The sequence below is a fragment of the Diceros bicornis genome, chromosome 34, assembly GCF_020826845.1.
Source record: "Diceros bicornis minor isolate mBicDic1 chromosome 34, mDicBic1.mat.cur, whole genome shotgun sequence".
NCBI classification, from domain to species: Eukaryota; Metazoa; Chordata; class Mammalia; order Perissodactyla; family Rhinocerotidae; genus Diceros; species Diceros bicornis.
Window position 1 is genome coordinate 10,181,628 of NC_080773.1, and position 19,766 is coordinate 10,201,393.

Genomic DNA, 19,766 nt, shown 5'->3' on the forward strand with positions numbered 1-19,766 from the left:
GAAGTGCAAGACTTGTGTACTGAAAACTGCAAAACATTGCTGAAAGAAATTAATGAAGAAACCAATTAATGGAAAGACATCCATTCTAATGGATTGGAGGACTTATATTGTTAAGATGTCAGTATTACACATTTGTAGATTCGACGTAATCTCTATCAAAATCCCAGTGGCATTTTTTGTTTTTTGGGTTTTTTTTTTTTCAGAAATAGAAATATGGAATACCAAATAACTCTGAATAGCCAAAACAATCATGACAAAGAAGAACAAAGTTGGAAGTCTAAACTTCCCAACTTCTAAACTTACTACAAATCTACAGTAATCAAAACAGTGTGGTACTGTCATAAAGACAGACACATAGACCAATGGAATAGAATATAAAGGACAGAAATAAACTCTCACATATATGGTCAAGTGTCCTTCTATTAGAGTGACAAGACCACTCAATGGGGAAAGAACAGTCTATTCAAAAAACGGTGTTGGGAAAACCAGATAACCACATGCAAAAGAACGAAGGTGGGCCCTTATCTTACACCATATATAAAAACTAACTCAAAATGGATCAAAGACCTAAATGTAAGACCCAAAACTATAAAACTCCTAGAATAAAACATAGGGGAATATCTTCATGACATTGCATTTGGTGATGATTTTGTGAATATTACACTAAAACCACAGGCAATACAAGTAAAAATAGACAAATGGGCCTATATCAAACTTAAAAACTTGAGCACCAAAAAACACATCAATGGAGTGAAAAGGCAGCCTATGGAATGGGAGAAAATATTTGCAAATCACTTATCTGTTAGGAATTAATATCCACAATGTATGAAAAACTTCTACCACTCAACAAGAAAATTCAAATAACCAAATTAAAAATTTGGCAAAGGACTTTGAATAGACATTTCTCCAAAGAAGACATACAAGTGGCCAATAATCATGTGAAAAGATGTTCAACATCACTAATCATTAGAAAAATGCAAATCAACACCAGAATGAGATATCACCTCACACCCAAGAGGATGGCTACTCTCAAAAAAAAAAAATTTTTTTTTTCCTTACAAAACAAGTTTGATGAGGATGTAAAGAAATTGGCACCCTTCTGCAATGTTGGTGGTATTGTAAAATGGTGCAACTGCTGTGGAAAACAGTATGGAGATGCCTCAAACAATTAAAAATTGAATTACCGTATGGTCCAGCAATCCCACTTTAGGGTACATATCCAAAAAAATTGAAAGCAGGGTCTCAAAGAGATGTTTGTACACTCATGTTCATAGAAACACTATTCTAAATAGCCAAGAAGTGGAAACAAGTGACTATCTTTTATTGAATAGTGTAGTGTACTCAGATTTTTTTAGACATAATTATGGAAACAGGTGAATATCTACAAAAATGGATAAATACATTGCAATATATTGATGTAATGGAATATTTTGAAAAGAAAAAAATAAATTATGGTTCACACACCATGATTCCTTTATTTTGAGGTAACATTGGTTTATAATATTATATAAATTTCAAGTGTACATCATTATATTTCTACTTCTGTGTAGACTACATCGTGTTCACCACCAAAAGTCTAGTTTCCATCTGTCACTGTACAAATGCCTCCCTTTACCCCTTTCCACCCTCTTCTCGCCCCACTTACCCTCTGGTAACCACCAATCTGTTCTCTGTATCTATGTGTTTGTCTGTTGTTGGTGTTTTTTTTTTAGTCTTCCACATATGAGTGTAATCATACAGTATTTGTCTTTCTCCATCTGACTTATTTCACTTAACGTAATACTCTCAAGGTCCATCCATGTCTCAAGTGGCAAGGTTTCATCTTTTTTTATGGCTGAGTAGTATTGCATTGTATATATTAACCACATCTTCTTTATCCATTTATCAGTTGATGGGCACCTAGGTTGTTTCCAAGTCTTGGCTATTGTAAATAATGCTGCAATGAACATAGGGGCTCATTTATCTTTTTGAATTAGTGTTTTCATGTTCTTTGGATAAATACCCAGAAGTAGGATAGCTGGATCCTATGGTAGTTCTATTTTTAATTTTTTGAGGAATCTGCATACTGTTTTCCATACTGGCTGCACCAATTTACATTCCCACTTAGTAATATAATGTTGAATTTTTTAAAAGCATGTATCAGAAGACTACATTAATGTCTTAGTCCATTTGGGTTGCTATAACAACATACTGCAGACTGGGGAGCTTATAAACAGCAGAGATGTATTTCTCACTGTTCTGGAGACTGAGAAGTCCAAGATCAAGGTGCCAGCCTGGTCACATTCTGGTGAGGTCCTTCTTCCTGGTTCATAGCCAGCGCCTTCTCGCTGTGCCCCCACATGGTGGAAGCAGTGAGGGATCTCTCTGGAGCCGATTTTATAAGACACTGATCCCATTCATGAAGGTTCCACCCTCATGACTTAAGCATCTCCCAAAGGCTCCACTTCCTAATACCAACATCTTTGGAGGTTAGGATTTCAACATGATTGGGGGGGGACATGTTCAAATCATAGCAATCAACTATGATACCATTTATTAGAAGTTAAAGAAAACTATACAATACACTGTTTAAGTATGCTTACAAATAGATCTGATACAATAATTAAACTAAGCAATGAATTGACAACTAGATGAAATAGACAAATTGCTTGAAAGATACAAGATAACAAAACCAACATAAGAAACAGAAAATCTGAAATGCACCATATCTACAAAAGAAATTCCATTTATAATACAAAAGACATCCACATGTAAAGTAATAAAATTATAAAAGCAAAGTTCAAGAAAGTGATTATCTCTCTGGGGAAGGGAGAGGATGGGAAAGGCAAGAAGTGTATAGATTAATATAGGATATTGGTGGCTGATGGTGTTCATTGCAATATTTTTAGAGGAAATAAGTAAATGACTGGAAAAAGTTTAAAATAAATTAAATTAAACATAACAGTGCACTGACAAATGATGAGTGCGTCATAAAAAAAGGTCTATGGTTAATATAAATCTGTACACCTGTAGTCAATTATAAACGTTAGAAGCCAACAGAGTATTGTGGTTAATGTCATGGTAGCTGGGAAAAATCAGCCCAGGTCAAATCCCAGCAACACCCTGGCTAGTTTTGTGCCCTTCAGCAAGTCATTCAACTTCCACAGGCTTCTGCTCTCTCATCTAAAAATCAGAGATACAAATAGAGCCTGTCTCTGCAAGAATTAGATGGCAACTGCAAAAGATGAATTCAGGGGCCTTCTTGGCTCTCAGCCTGACCCATAATCTTCCATGCTCTAGCAGAGGAGCAGCAATTCCAAATGTGTAATTCCCACTCACTGTTTCTCCCAGGCTATCCCCTTCCCATTCGACTCATCAGCTGTGTAGAGGTCAGAGCCCAGGAAGGCCCAAGGGCCAGATTCTTCTTGGGGTGAGCCCCTAAGATTATCCTGGACCCAGGAACGCACCTCTTTGGCAACAGAGCACAGAATCATGTTCCCTGGGCAGTGCTGGGGAACAGAAGCACATAGCACATGTTCCCTCTGCAGTTCCCTAAACCAAGAGAGAACAACTGTTAACATTATCATTCTATACCTGAGGAAATGGAGGTCATGGACAACGAGGGTGCTCATACAAGGTCACGGCCCTGGGTTGGGTGACGGCCAGATTCCACACTGAGGACTCTGCAGTCAGCAACTCACGTTCCACCCTGCAGTATAGGCCATGCAAATTGCATGTATCGGAGAGATTCTGAGAAACTACATTTCCTCCTTCCACACTGCAAACTAATAAACCAATAATTGTCAGAAATGAGAACCTCTCCATGTAAACCCCAGCCTGCACTCCACACCATGGGCCCCAAGTGACCCTAAGCTAGGGCCCCCACACTCAACGGCAGTGAGGGGAAGGTGAAGACTCCCTAGATAACACCATCTCCCACATTGGGGTGCCAGAGAATGAAGGTAGGGGTCCGAGTGGGTAGGGATCTGGGGCATCCTCCACTCACCTGTGCTACATCCATGAGAGCTAGCACCATCATTGAAGTCCATGTGCAGAATGTGGTCAAGAGAGGCAGCAACTGAGATAGCTTCTGTGGGCTCACTCAAACCATCCCCCAGCTCCTACAATGGTACAGAGAGTACTTTAAGATGCTATAAGTAATTCCCATGGTAACCGCAAAGAAAATATGTATAGAATCTACATAAACGGAAATAAGAAGGAAATCAACCTGTGTCACTACAAAAAATCAACTGAACACAAAGGCAGTGATGGAGGATATAAGGGATAAAAAGTTATGAGAAGGGAATGAGGTCAGCAACATGGTAGGAGTTTCCAGCATTCCTCTCCCAGAAAAGCACCAATTTTGACAACTACCCATGGATGAAGGCACCTTTGTGGGAGTCTGGGAGTCTAGCAGAGAGGTTGCAGCATAGAGGCTGGAGCACAAAATCTGAGAAAAGATGCACTGATGAGGGTAAGAGGATAGTTTCACTTTATACCTGCATCACCCCTCCCCCAAGGCAGCACAGCTCTACGTCAAGAGAGACCACCTCCACCTGCAATTTTTCCCACACTGGAAAGTGAGAACATAGTAAGTTCCTGGCTTTCCAGGTCCTGTGGGAGGCTGATCAAAAGGCCCACTTCTCTCCCACTCCACCCAGAACACTGAGAGAATTAGCATGGCCAAAGTCTCTGGGGGAAGCTAGGAACAGGGAAAGGCATAAGGGCTCACAGCAACTGGGTGCGAAACTCAACAAACAGTTGTGATATCTATTGCTGATTCATGGACTCCACAAAGAGATCCACCTACAAACATCATAGGGCACATCAACTGCAGACCCTCTCAACAAGGCCACATGCACCCCCAGCACTCCACACGCCCCTCCTTTCCTGGCAGGCATTCTGTGCATGCCCCTGCAGAATGCATGTGCAAACCTCTGCAGATCAAGCAGGGGCACACTCAGATAGCAGGCTCAACTCTGCTGTATTTTGAGTAGGCACATAATTTTGAACACTCTGGGGCACAGCCCTAGTGAAAACAAACAGGAGGCTTTCAGCACTCAGCCTGTCTTTGTGGGTTTGAGAGAAGGCATACAGTGCTAAGACTTCCCTCCCAAGAGGAAACAAGAGGAGAGGAGCAGATGCATACGTATAAAATATCTGAGATACCACCAGAATTCCTAGCCAGGCTGAATGGCAAAGGTATTTCTCTCCTGAAGCAAATCAGTAAAGACAGGAGGAAATTACTGCTTCTTCAAATGAAGACAGCAATGCAAGACTTCAAGGAACACAAAAAAAATCAAGGAAACAGGATACCACCAAAGCAACACAATAATTTTCCAGTAACCAACCATAAAGAAATGGAGATCTATTAACTGATTCACAAAGAATTCAAAAATAATCATCTCAAAGAAGCTCAATGAAGCTAAAAAAGAACGCAGACAGACAACTCAACAAAATCAGGAAAACAATACGTGATCAAAATAAGAAGTTAAATTAAGAGATAGAAACCATAAAATAGGGCCGGCCCTGTGGCTTAGCAGTTAAGTGCACACGCTCCACTACTGGCGGCCTGGGTTCGGATCCCAGGCGTGCACCGATGCACCGCTTCTCCGGCCATGCTGAGGCCGCATCCCACATACAGCAACTAGAAGAATGTGCAACTATGACATACAACTATCTACTGGGGCTTTGGGGAAAGAAAAAAAAGGAGGAGGATTGACAATAGATGTTAGCTCAGGGCCGGTCTTCCTCAGCAAAAAGAGGAGGATTAGCATGGATGTTAGCTCAGGGCTGATCTTCCTCACAAAAAAATAAATAAATAAATAAAAAGAAACCATAAAATAGAAGCAAACATATATCCTGGAGCTGAGAATACAATCACTGCACTGAAAAATTCAATAGAGAGTTTTAAAATCAGACTTGATCAGGAAGAGAAATCAGTGAATTCAAAGACAGATCCTTTGAAATTATCCAGTTAAGGGAGAAAAAAAGAAAAAAAGAGTGAAAAAGCCTATGGGACTTATGGGATACCATCTAGAGAACCCATATATGCATTATGAGTCCTTCTAGGAGAAGAGAGTGAGAAAGGAACAGAAAGCTTATTTAAAGAAATAATGGCTGAAAACATCCCAAATATTAGGAGAGATATGGACATTCAGATACATGAAGCTCAAAGTTCCCCAATCAGTTTCAACCCAGAGAAGACTTCAACGAGACATATTATAATCAAACTGTCAAAATCAAAGACAAAGAGAAATTTTTGAAAGCAGCAAGAAAAAAGCAATTAGTCACACATAAGGGATCTCTCATAGGAATATCCTTGGATTTCTCAGCAGAAACCTTGCATACTATGAGAGTGGAAAGATATATTCAAACTACTGAAAGAGAAATACTCCTAACCATGAATACTTTACCCAGCAAAATGGTCTTTTAAGAATAAAGAAGGAGAGAAGTCAAGATGGCAGTGTAAGCAGACTCTGAACTCACCTCCTCCCGCGGACACAGCCAATTTACAACTACTCGTGGAAAAATTACCCCTGAGACAGAACTGAAAACTGGATAAGAGGAACTCCTGCAACAACGGACAATCCTAATTGAGGTGGAAGAGGCAGAAACTCCCTTCTGGACAAAAAAAATGCTGCCTTCACAAGCTGCAGCCCCTCATGGCCGCCCAGGAGCAGCCCACAGGTACGCAGCCCTCCCTGGAGGAGCGGGGCCCCGAGCCAGGGAGCGCCCCCGCTGTGGGCATTTTGTGGACCCAGCACAATTGAGACAAGTGGCATAATATCTGACTTTGCCTGCTACTAAAACATTGGGGAGCACCCCCAGAAAAGCTGGTTCACAAAGAAATTAAAACTGGCTCTTAAAGGGCCCACGCACAAACTCACCCCTTTCAGAAGGCAACCTAAAATCACCAGAAACAAAGGTACACAGTGCTTTGGTGAAAAGAGACTCACCTAATAGGCCCTGAGTGCATCTCAGTGAGAGGTGAGACCTCTCCAGGGACTGGGACATTGGCGGCGGCCATTGTTGTGGCCACACCAGGTGGTGTGGTGCTGACACAGACACCATTGGAGTTCTCCCTGAGGCATGCTAGCCCAGGGTCTGCCCCACCCGCTAGAGCACCGATTTAATCCAGCTCAGCCAGGGCAGGCAGCCCACCCTAGACACTGGCCCCACCCAACAACAAGCCCTCAGGCAACTTGTGGGCCTGTATAGACTGGTGACTGGATTCTCTGCAGCCTGGCAGCTGAGCCCACTTCAGTGGGGCAGGGCATGCACAAGGAGTGGGTGGAGAGTGTGGGGCCGTGGTGGAGTGTGTGGGGCTCCCGCCTTGGAGACACTGGGTCCACTTCGGGAGGTCAGGGCGCGCACACGGGGCAGGACTGTGTTGACTGTGTGTGGGCAGCAGGGCTTGTAGCTGCAGAAGACTTGTGCTTCTCAAAGACCCACATAGGGGGTTTGCCCCACGTTCCACAGCCTGAAACAATTGTGTGCTACCATGCCTGAGGCCAGCCCCATCCAGCTGCAATCCTCAGAGAGCTGACAAGAGACCTAAAGCCTGGAGGCTTATAGCAAGTGTAAGCCCCTGAGCCTAACAACTTGCCAAGCTGGGGGCCTACTCACTTAAAAGAAATACTGCAACACAAATGTGGTATTAAAACTTGCAGCCAACTGAGCTGGGGGTCCCCACACCAGATAAAGAGACTGAAGGGCCCACAACAACTACAAACAGCTGAGCATTACAACAGCTGACCAGGAGAATAACTCGGCCTACCTGGGCACATACAGGGAGAGCAAACAGGCTACAACAGAAGGACACACGTAGCCCACATAGGGGTCACCCCTGGAACATTGAGAACTGAGGGAAGCACACTGCAGGACTCCTAAGGCATCACTTGTATAAGGTCACCTATCCAAGAGCAGGAGACGTAGCTGACCTACCTAATACTCAGACACAAGCACAGGGAAAGAGGCAAAATGAGGAGGCAAAGGAATACATTCCAAGTAAGGGAACAGGACAAAACTCCAGAAAAGGAACTAAGTGAAACAGAAATGAGCAACCTACCTGACAGAGAGTTCAAACTAAGAGTGTTAAGGATGCTCACTGATGTGGGGAGAAGAATAGATGAACTCAGTGAGAATGTCAACAAAGAAATGGAAGATATAAAAAAGAACCAATCAGAAATGAAGAATACGATACTGGAAATGAAAAATTTGCTAGAGGGACTCAAAAGCAGAGTAGAGGATACAGAAGAACGGATCTGCAAGCTGGACGAAAGACTAGAGGAAATTACCCAAGCTGAACAGGTAAAAGAGAAAAGAATTAAAAAGAGTGAGGACAGTCTAAAGGACCTCTGGGACAACATCAAGCACAATAACATCCGTGTTATAGGTGTCCCGGAAGGAGAAGAGCGAGACAAAGGAGCAGAGAATCTATTTCAAGAAATAATAGATGAAAACTTCCCTAACCTAAGGAAGGAAACAGACATCCAGGTACAGGAATCACAGAGAGCCCCAAACAAGATAAACCCAAAGAGGCCCACACCAAGGCACATCATGATCAAAATATCTAGAATTAAAGATAAAGAGAGAATCCTAAAAGCTGCCAGAGAAAGACAAATTACATACAAAGGAAACCCCATAAGGCTATGAGCTGACTTCTCAGGAGAAACCTTACAAGCTAGAAGAGAGTGGCACGATATATTTAAAGTGCTAAAAGGAAAAAACTTACAGCCAAGAATACTCTACCCAGCAAGATTATCATTGAAAATGGAAGGAGAGATCAAAAATTTCCCAGACAAGCAAAAATTAAAGGAGTTTGTCACCAAGAAACCAGTACTACAAGAAATGTTAAAGGGACTGATTTAAGGGGAAAAGAGAAGACCACAAATAGGAAAAATTATCTATTTCCATGATAAGAGGGCAATGGATACAAATGCACAAAAAGAGGTTAGATATGATATCAAAAACATAAAATGAGGGAGGAGGGGAGTTAAAGAGTAGTGCTTTCAGACAGAGGTCAAACTAAAGAGACCATCAATTCTGTATAGAAGGAGAAAGGAACAGAGAAGGACTACTAAAACACTGAGGAAAAAAGTTAAAAAATGGCAGTAAGTACATACTTATCAATAGCTACTTTAAACGTCAATGGAATAAATGCCCCAATTAAAAGGCATAGGGTGGCTGATTGGATAAAACACCAAGACCCGTATATATGCTGCATACAAGAGACACGCTTCAGACCTAAAGACACTCGCAAACTGAAAGGGAAGGGATGGAAAAAGATACTCCACACAAATGGCAGTGAAAAGAAAGCTGGTCGGGGCCGGCCCCATGGCTTAGCAGTTAAGTGCTCGCGCTCTGCTGCTGGCGGCCCGGGTTCGGATCCTGGGCGCGCACCGATGCACCGCTTCTCGGGCCATGCTGAGGCCATGTCCCACATACAGCAACTAGAAGGATGTGCAGCTATGACATACAACTATCTACTGGGGCTTTGGGGGATAAAAATAAATAAATAAAATTAAAAAAAAAAAGAAAAGAAAGCTGGGGTAGCAGTACTCATATCAGACAAAATAGACTTTAAAACAAAAACTGTAAAAAGAGACAAAGAAGGGCATTACATAATGATCAAGGGAACAATCCAACAAGAGGATATAACACTTGTAAATATCTACGCACCCAATGTAGGTGCACGTAAATATATAAAGCAATTATTAACAGACATAAAAAGAGAAATAGACAGTAACACAATAATACTAGGGGACTTTAACACTCCACTTACACCAATGGATAGATCATCAAAACAGAAGATTAATAAGGAAACATTGGCCTTAAATGACACACTAGAACAGATGGACCTGGTAGATATATACAGAGCATTCCATCCAAACACCGAAGAACACACCTTCTTTTCAAAAGCACATGGAACATTCTCCAGGATTGATCACATATTAGGCCACAAAACTAGTCTCCATAAATTTAGGAAGATTGAAATAATATCAAGTATCTTTTCTGACCACAACAGTATGAAACTGGAAATCAACTATAGGAAGAAAATCAGAAAAGCCACAAATACGTGGAGATTAAACAAAATGCTACTGAACAACAACTGGGTCAACGAAGAAATCAAAGAAGAAATCAAAAAATACCTGGAGACAAATGAAAATGAAAATACGACATGCCAGAATTTATGGGATACAGCAAAAGCGGTTCTAAGAGGGAAGTTTATAGCAATACAGGCCTATCTCAACAAACAAGAAAAATCTCAAATAAACAATCTAACAATGCACCTAAAGGAACTGGAAAAAGAAAAACAAACAAAGCCCAAAATCAGTAGAAGAAGGGAAATCATAAAAATCAGAGCAGAAATAAATGAAATAGAGACTAAAAAACAATAGAAAAAATTAATAAAACCAAGAGCTGGTTCTTTGAAAAGATCAACAAAATTGACAAACCTTTAGCTAGACTCACCAAGAAAAAAAGAGAGAAGGCACAAATAAGTAAAATCAGAAATGAAAGAGGAGAAATTACAACAGACACCTCAGAAATACAAAAGATTATAAGAGAATACTATGAAAAGCTATATGCCAACCAATTCGACAATCTGAAAGAAATGGATAAATTCTTAGAATCATACAACCTTCCAAAACTGGATCAAGAAGAAGTACAGAATTTGAATAGACCAATCACCAGTTAGGAGATCAAAACACTAATCAAAAACCTCCCCAAAAATAAAAGTCCAGGACCAGACGGCTTCCCTAGTGAATTCTACCAAACATTCAAAGAAGACTTAATACCTATCCTTCTCAAACTCTTCCAAAAAATTGAGGAGGGGGGGAAGCTCCCTAACTCATTCTATGAAGCCAACATTACCCTGATACCAAAACCAGACAAGGACAACACAAAAAAAGAAAATTACAGGCCATTATCACTGATGAACATCGATGCAAAAATCCTCAACAAAATACTAGCAAGTCGCATACAACAATACATTAAAAAGATTATACACCATGATCAAGTGGGATTTATTCCAGGTATGCAGGGATGGTTCAACATTCGCAAATCAATCAATGTAATACATCCCATTAATAAAATGAAGAATAAAAATCACATGATTATCTCAATAGATGCAGAGAAAGCATTTGACAAGATACAGCATCCATTTATGATAAAAACTCTGAATAAAATGGGGATAGAAGGAAAGTACCTCAACACAATAAAGGCCATATATGACAAACCCACAGCTAATATCATCCTCAATGGTGAAAAACTGAAAGCTATCTCTCTAAGAACAGGAACCAGACAAGGATACCCACTCTCACCACTCCTATTTAACATAGTACTGGAAGTCCTAGCCAGAGCAATCAGGCAAGAAAAACAAATAAAAGGGATCCAGATTGGAAAGGAAGAAGTGAAACTCTCACTATTTGCAGATGACATGATTTTATATATAGAAAACCCTAAAGAATCCACCAGAAAACTTTTAGAAGTAATAAACAAATACGGTAAAGTTGCAGGATACAAAATCAACATACAAAAATCAGTTGCATTCCTGTACACTAACAAGGAAGTAGCAGAAAGAGAAATTAAGAATACAACCCCATTTACAATTGCAACAAAATAATAAAATACCTAGGAAGAAACTTAACCAAAGAGGTGAAAGATCTGTACACCGAAAACTATAAAACATTGCTGAAAGAAATTGAAGAAGACACAAAGAAATGGAAAGATATTCCATGTTCTTGGATTGGAAGAATTAACATAGTTAAGATGTCCATACTTCCTAAAGCAATCTATAGATTCAATGCAATCCCTATCAAAGTTCCAACAACATTTTTCACAGAAATAGAACAAAGAATCCTAAAATTTATATGGAACAACAAAAGACCCCGAATAGCTAAAGGAATCCTGAGAAAAAAGAACAAAGCTGGAGGTATCACACTCCCTGATTTCAAAATATACTACAAATCTATAGTAACCAAAACAGCATGGTACTGGCACAAAAACAGACACACAGATCAATGGAATAGAATCGAAAGCCCAGAAATAAACCCACACATCTATGGACAGCTAATCTTTGACAAAGGAGCCAAGAACATACAATGGAGAAAAGAAAGTCTCTTCAACAAATGGTGTTGGGAAAACTGGATAGCCATATGCAAAAAAGTGAAAGTAGACCCTTACCTTACACCATACACAAAAATTAACTCCAAATGATTAAAGGCTTGAATGTAAGACCTGAAACTATGAAACTTCTAGAAAAAAACATAGGCAGTACGCTCTTCGACATCGGTCTTAGCAAGATATTTTCAAGCACCATGTCTGACCAGGGAAGAGAAACAATGGAAAAAATAAACAAATGGGACTACATCAAACTAAAAAGCTTCTGCACAGCAAAGGAAACCATCAACAAAACGAAAAGACAACCTAACAATTGGGAGAAGATATTTGCAAACCATACATCTGATAAGGGCTTAATCTCCAAAATATATAAAGAACTGATGTATCTCAACAACAAAAAAACTAACAACCCAATTTAAAAAATGGGCAAAAGACCTGAGCAGACATTTCTCCAAAGAAGATATACTGATGGCCAACAGACACATGAAAAGATGTTCAAAATCATTAACTTTCAGGGAAATGCAAATCAAAACTACAATGAGATTACTGCAATAAACAAAAAATTAACAACAACGACAAAAAAAAACTACAATGAGATATCACCTCACGCCCGTCAGAATGGCTATAATTAACAAGACAGGAAACAACATGTGTTGGAGAGGATGTGGAGAGAAGGGAACTCTCATACACTGCTGGTGGGAGTGCAAACTGGTGCAGCCACTATGGAAAACAGTATGGAGATTCCTCAAAAACTCAAGGATAGAACTACCATAAGATCCAGCTATTCCACTGCTGGGTATTTATCCAAAGAACTTGAAAACACCACTGCATAAAGATACATGCACCACTATGTTCACTGCAGCGTTATTCACAATAGCCCAGACTTGGAAGCAACCTAAGTGCCCATCAAGGGACGAATGGATAAAGAAGCTGTGGTATATATACACAATGGAATACTACTCAGCCATAAGAAACGATGAAATCCAGCCATTTGTGACAACATGGATGGACATTGAGGGTATTATGCAAAGTGAAGTAAGTCAGAGGGAGAAGGTCAAATACCGTATGATTTCCTTCATTAAGTAGTAGATAATAACAACAATAAACAAACACATAGAGACAGAGATTGGATTGGTGGTTACCAGAGGGGAATAGGGGAGAGAGGAGGGCAAAAGGGATAATTCGGCACATGTGTGTGGTGATGGGTTGTAATTAGTATTTGGGTGGTGAACATGATGTATTCTATGCAGAAATAGAAGTATAATGATGTCCACCTGAAATTTATACAATGTCATAAACCAATGTTACTGCAATAAACAAAAAATTTAAAAAAAAAAAGTGAGTGTATATAGAAAAGAAAAGAGATGCAACGAGCATCATCCCTAGCATAGGACACAAGTAACCATAAAAGAAGTGAGAAGGATCCCCCAGGAAGGTAGGAGAAAAACCAAGAGACTATGATACCATGAGAGTCAAACTAAGAGAGAGAGAGATTAGTTGTGACAAATAAATAATTAACAATTGGAACTATGGCAATTAAATCATTAATCCACATTAATCTGTAGGGAAAACCTTGGCAGGTTCATCTTGATTTTTTAAACATTTGGCCATTTTTCTCAATGCAATTTTAAAAACCAATCCATTCTGTCTCCATTCAATAAGCTGTCATTATTATATCTTAAGCTATCTCTGAATTTATTTGTGTGATTTCTCTTCTGTCACAATAACCATCAATCTATTCCTCTGCTAAAACTAGACTATTTATTAGTTGTAGACTTATACCTATGTTGTAATACCTGGTGAGAAAGATCCTGTTCATAGTTCTTGTTTTTCTAAAGTTTCTTGGCTGATTTCAAGCATTTATTCTTTTGGATAAACTTTAAATCAGTCTTCACTAGAACAAAGATTAATTTATTTATGGATTTGGGAATAGTTGACATTTCTACAATGTCAATTCATCCCATACAAGGGTATGATTTAGCCATTCATCAGGTCAAATTTTATTTTGTACTTCTCCATAACATTCTATACCTTCTTAGTATGACTTGAACTCTTAATATTAAGTCTAGCAAAGTGTCCAGCACTTGGTAGATGTACAATCAAGGTGTGGAATGAGCAACCAGGTGAATTAAAATGCTTAAGTTCAGCCAGCAGGTCAAACTCAAGCCCCTGGCCTCTTAGCCCCAAGTCCCATGTTCATCTCCCTGTGAGTGACCTTATTGTGCATGCCTGGCCCAGGAAGGGTAGAGAGATGTTACTGGTGACGCCACTTTTTTTGTGGGCCATGCTCAGTGGAGCCTGACACTGCTCTAGTCCCTAGGAAACAGAGGTAAAACCTAGTCCCTGCCTTGTAGCTTCACAAGTCGCCTACCGGTTATACAATTACCCATCTGATGCTTTTGGAAGCACGCTCAGAGGGTTCATAACACTTGCCCCAGGTGGCACATCCGGCAAGTAAGACTTCAGACCCTGAGCTCTTTCCATGACAGCAGCATTCCCTCAAGGTTAGCTTCTTCCATCCACTCGTTTTCTCCCCTCCTCCTGGGCCAAGACTGCATGGGGGTCCTGGTCCCAGTGGCAGAACCCAAGAACAGCAGTGGTACTAAGTATTCCTGCAGAAAGGTCAGCTTCCTCAGAAGACATCCACCTAAGAAGTAGAAAATGGTGAATGCCACTGGGAGACAGAAAGGACTTGTGATAAGCCCACTCAGATCATCTCCAGAGTCACTCTTCAATTACCAGAGTGACATTTAAGGGACTACAGGTCTGCAACTGCAATAAAGGACAGAGTTAGAGATATGTTATCCGTGGCTGTTAATAACATTTTTATCCTTCCAGGCTGGTGAAGTCTGGGGTTACATATATGTTATTTAACTTAATCCTCATACACAATCCCCTTTTTACAGATGAGGAAATAGCCTGAGAAAGATAAAACAGCTTGCCCATGGCCCTACAGTTAGTCAGTGACAGGGCCTAGATGTATCCTGGTTCTGTCTGACTCCAGTCCCCATGCCCTCAGTGACCATGCACATCATTTCTCCTCAACATCTCCCAGATCTCCTGCCAGGCCTCACATAGTCCCCACACAGCACACAGACACTGGGCACACAGAGCAGAGCTGCAGTTATTTTATTAGAATCAACCTGGTGATGACTGCATCGAGGGGGACAGGTGTCTGGATTCCAGCTTCAGGTGAGAAGGAGAAAAGGGCAGGAAGATAGAGCTCAGCCCGGGCATCAGTGACAAAGATTCATCTCCCCAAAGGGATCAGCTGGGGAAGGCCTTCTTCAAAATCTGTCAGCGTGTCCACTGCGTGGCTGATGCATTCGCCGCTGGTGGTGATGGTACTCTGGGAGACAGTAGGATGAGGAAGGACAGAGGACCTGAGCCCGTGGCAGGGCTATCCCGTCTCCCCAGACCACCCCACTCCTCATCCTTGGTGATTTAGCTCCATCCCCAGCAGGAACCTTTGGCCCACAGGCGCACCACTAGAGAGGGGCTGAGATCAGTCACACCAGGAGGAGGATGGCTCCCTAATCACCCATGCACAGGTGTCAGGAAAGAGTCTAAACAGGAGGGAAGGAGAAGAGAAGGTTCTGGAAGGCATGGTGGGGGCTGGGCCTGAGAGAGGGGCAAGGTGGCTGAGTCTGGGTTTACATGATGTCTCTTCTACCTGCGATTCATCTGTCAGGTGTACTGGATGTATGGAACCTGTGTGCACGTTCTGTGAACAAGCCCGTGTGCCCTGTGTGCCTACATTAGTGCAAGAAATTCTGCTTCGTTTTGCAGAATCAGCACTTTGGGGAAAATAGGGTAAGAGATACACTACTCAAAATCTACGTAACTGTGTAACAAGAATAATAACAAAAAAAGACAGTTCATCAGGAGATACATTTGCCCTGGTGAGCGGCTGCATGTAGCTAGAAGATGCCTCAGGGGCCTCAGGCACTAAAACAACAGAGAGGAAATTCTGGCTTGTAGGTACCGAGACAATACAGATGGAAGTGGGGCTCTGAGCCAGAGGAATGACTATCAAGGTGGACACAAGAGGAAGTGAAACAGGCCAAAAGCCAGAAGCCTTACCAAGCCAGGGAGTCCCTTCCTGGGAAGAATCTAAAGGCAGGTGCTCATTTTAAACATTTCTAAAGTAGAGCTGATGGCTCCTACATGTGCCGGGACTGAACTCTTTCTTTCCCACCAGAGGTTAAAATTCTACTCCTGCAATGCCAGCTCCCCTAACCTGGAAAACAATCACACGAGTCAACACACTTTCTGTGTTGCCCTAATATTAGTCTCCTATTTTCCAATTGTGTGTGAGCTAATTGGCATGATAGGGACATGTGTGGGAGAAGAACAGGCTGGATGCGCACGTGGCAGGTGGTTGCGTATTATATGTGCTGGAGGGTGGAGCAAAGGTTTATGTGCTTGATTGTTTGTAGCTCTAGTCTGCTGTGTATCCCTTGATTGCAGAGTCTATTTGTATGTGCCAGGGTGGGGGTGAGGGGAAAGAGGGTAGATTACCATGACGATCAGATCCAAGGTTTTGGATATGGGTCCCGCCTCATTGTAGCAATCCTGGATTTTTCCTATGGCTATTTTTTCCGGTTCAGTAGCGCTGACCAGATCAAGGGAGACGTTCAACAGTGTCTTGTCTCCAAGGGCCACCATGCCAAAGACTTCATAAAAAATAGGGCAAGCTTCCACTGAAGACACAGACAGAAAACACCCCGTCAAAGGAATCACCAAGGTAAGAGGTTTCTGCTTCCTCACCACTTGAAAGTTACTCACATATCCAGTGTCTCCTGACTCACCTTCCAGAGAGATCTGCCCTCTCCCTGGACTGCTTACATCCCAGACAGAAAAAAACATTCTCTATGAGGCACTTCCAGCAGAAGGGAGCAGTGTGAGGGGCTAGGACTAGAGACCCCTCTGGCCCTGATCACTGCCCTCAGGCATACCAGCCTGCCTGCTTCTGCCCTTCAAATAAGCACCACTACCCCAACTAACCACCCCCTACTGTGTACACAACCAATGACCCCTCCGTCTCCAAACCTCTCCTCCATTCAGAGCCTGAAAACCTCAGAGAGTTTCTGCAGGACTCCTGGGCAATGATCTCCCAGCTGCCCCCTAAATCTCACTAGAAGCTGATCGGAGATCACCATGAGGGGGTGGAGTGAGATAGAGTGGGGCAAGGATCAGGAAGGCCATCTGTTCCCTCCTTGCTACTCTCACCCATCTCAATGCCCAGCTCTCTGGTCACCAGCAAGGCCAGCATAAGCAGTGTCCCCTTCATAGTGTCAACTGCTAGAATGCTTTGCTCAGGACAGGGTTTCTGCTTCTTTATAAACTACTAGCTCCCTGAGTCCCGCCCACACCCCTCCCAGGAGCTCCAAAGGCCTATGGGCAGAGGCCTGGCACATGTGGCTCCCCTCGGCCTTTGGGGTGTTAAATGTGAGAAGCCCCTCCTACTCTGAGAGCAAAGCTCCTGGAGAAGATGTGGTTTTACCTTTGCCAAAGACCGATCAGAGCTGACATTTCTAAATGACTCCATTCTGAGCCACATCAAGCTGACATTTCTGACTCCATCCTGAGCCTAATGTTCTGTTGTCCCAGCCCCAAAGTCACTTCTGCTTCTTGGTCATTCTTTCCCCAACCTATCCTGGCTCCAAAGACAATACCTTCCCAAAATGGGAGATGAAAATCACAGGAGGGGTCAAGAACAGGTCTACGCCACTATAGGTAAACAAAAGATCATCCAGAAAACTTACTTTTGCCTAAGTTCAAGTCCTGGAGACAGGTATGGGGAGCTGGGCCTGACTGTAGCCCCTTGGACATCTTAGCTGCTACAGTCTCTGGATCAGGCCCCGAGGACAGGTGGACACCATCTTTGGGCTCTGAATCACTCCCTACCAGGGAAGTCACAGGACTTGTGGCCATGTGGGTTTTCTCAGGTAACGCTCCAATTTTGGATTTTGCCAATAGCTTCCCTCTCACCCTTAAGGGAGCAAATTCCTGGGCAACTTCTTGACTCCCAGTGGCTCCAGCCTTATCCTCTCTGGCTGTTTCACACTCCTCCATCAGTGAACCTGGCCCCAAGAGGGGCTTGGACTACATAGCCCACCCAGAAACATCAGTGAGCTGTTGTGGGGTTGTGCAGTTTGTCTCCTGTGTCAGAGACTCTGAGGTGTCCACAGCCCTACAGGCCACTGTGGGCTGGACTTCTATAGACCAGAGAGCTGGGTCGACCAGAGGTGGCACTCCGGCTGCTTAAACTTTCTCAAGAGTTAAACTCAACCTTCTACTCCAGGAAAGTAGTTTGTTGGCCCAAACAAGATGAGATAGTCCATGACAACTCTAGCAGAAGGAAGTCTGAGAAAGCTCCCAATGCCCAAATCTGGAACAATTTGAGCAACAAAATAAATAACACAGTATTGAATGACAACCCAAAGTATAAAATAATATATGTGAGTCCATACTGATGTAAATAAATGATTTAATAAATAAACAAATGGGGGAGAAGAGACAAATATTCCTTACAGAAGCATTCCAAATAATATATGTAGAGACTCCCCCTCCAGAAGGTAGTGTTTACCGCCCTGCCTCCGCTGAGAGTGGGCTAGACATAGCAACTCATTTCCAAAGACAAGAATGGAAAGGGGAAAAGAGCATGGAAACCTGGCCAACACAACTGATCGCGCGATCAAGGCTGATATCACCAGTGGAAAAACACGTTGATATCACGTATGCCCAGATGTGATGTGACAAGAAGGGCACTTCAACGTGGTGGTGTCTTCCCAAAAACCCAAAGTCTGAACCTCAGTCTAAGTTATGAGAAAAATAGCAGACAAACTCAGCTTGGGGGGACATTCTACAATACCTGGCCAGTCCTCCTCAAGACTGACAAGGCCATGACAAACAAGCAAAGACTGAGAAACTGTCACAGACCGGAGGAGACTGGGAGACGTGATTAATGCAGTGTGTTTAGGATGTGGATTGGATCCTGGCACACAAAGAGGATGTTAATGGACAAACTGGTGAAACCCAAATAAAGTTTGGAGCTTAGTTAATAGTAATGTACCAATGTCAGTTTCTTGGTTTTGACGTATCTTTGCAACTTTTCTGTAAATCTAAAATTATCCCAAAATTAAAGTTTATTAAAAAAAAAAACTTGCATTAGGAAAGGGCTGCGTATGCTGCAACTCCTCCGCTGACCTTGACTGGCAATCCCCCCGGCCTCACCAGATGTCCCCACCACCTGGAGACATCTCAGATGGTCTTGTGGCACCGTCGGAAGGACACTGGGACTAGACTGACAGCATCCTAACTGTGTTACTTCAGCACTCCAAGCCCTGCTTCAGCATCAGAGCTGAGGAGAAGATTGAAGGAGGTGTCTTGTGAAGGACAGCGGAGATGCGATCCTCGCCCAAGTGTCCCACTACACTGAAATTCTGTCCCAAGTAGACAAAGAGCAAGCATGTGCGGCCAGGGGCATATGGTGTTCACTTTCCTGGGCTAACAGGTGCCCATGAACCTCTAAGAGACATCTACAGTGACTGAGCCCCTCACGGGGTGACCTTCAGAGCCATGGCCCTTGGGCATCAGTAGCCATGGCAAGGAGTGGCTCCTTGGTGGCCAACTGACAGCTGGGGCTCAGTACTTGT

At 42.5% G+C, this 19,766-nt stretch overlaps 1 protein-coding gene and 1 long non-coding RNA gene across 2 annotated transcripts; both read right to left on the bottom strand.

Moving 5' to 3' along the window:
• Positions 1-3,566: 3,566 nt before the first annotated feature.
• LOC131396777 (uncharacterized) lies at positions 3,567-7,013 on the bottom strand. The gene is made up of 3 exons (XR_009216684.1): positions 6,939-7,013; positions 3,986-4,100; positions 3,567-3,688 (listed from the first exon to the last, which is right to left on the bottom strand). It is a non-coding gene; the product is annotated as an uncharacterized LOC131396777 (long non-coding RNA).
• An 8,213-nt stretch (positions 7,014-15,226) lies between these two features.
• LOC131396769 (major allergen I polypeptide chain 2-like) lies at positions 15,227-17,398 on the bottom strand. The gene is made up of 3 exons (XM_058529155.1): positions 17,332-17,398; positions 16,627-16,802; positions 15,227-15,454 (listed from the first exon to the last, which is right to left on the bottom strand). Exons 1-3 carry the CDS (start codon positions 17,396-17,398, stop codon positions 15,356-15,358), a joined length of 342 nt encoding a protein of 113 aa, XP_058385138.1. The 3' UTR covers positions 15,227-15,355.
• Positions 17,399-19,766: the final 2,368 nt, after the last annotated feature.

Bases quoted from the DNA above. Each gene is read 5' to 3' on its own strand.
- LOC131396769 (XM_058529155.1), bottom strand. From the start codon at position 17,398: ATGAAGGGGACACTGCTTATGCTGGCCTTGCTGGTGACCAGAGAGCTG. The intron at 16,803-17,331 runs GTAGCAAGGAGG...CTTCAGTGGAAG, and splicing joins GGGCATTGAGATGGGTGAGA to CTTGCCCTATTTTTTATGAA. The intron at 15,455-16,626 runs GTAATCTACCCT...ACTGTCTCCCAG, and splicing joins CCTTGGATCTGATCGTCATG to AGTACCATCACCACCAGCGG.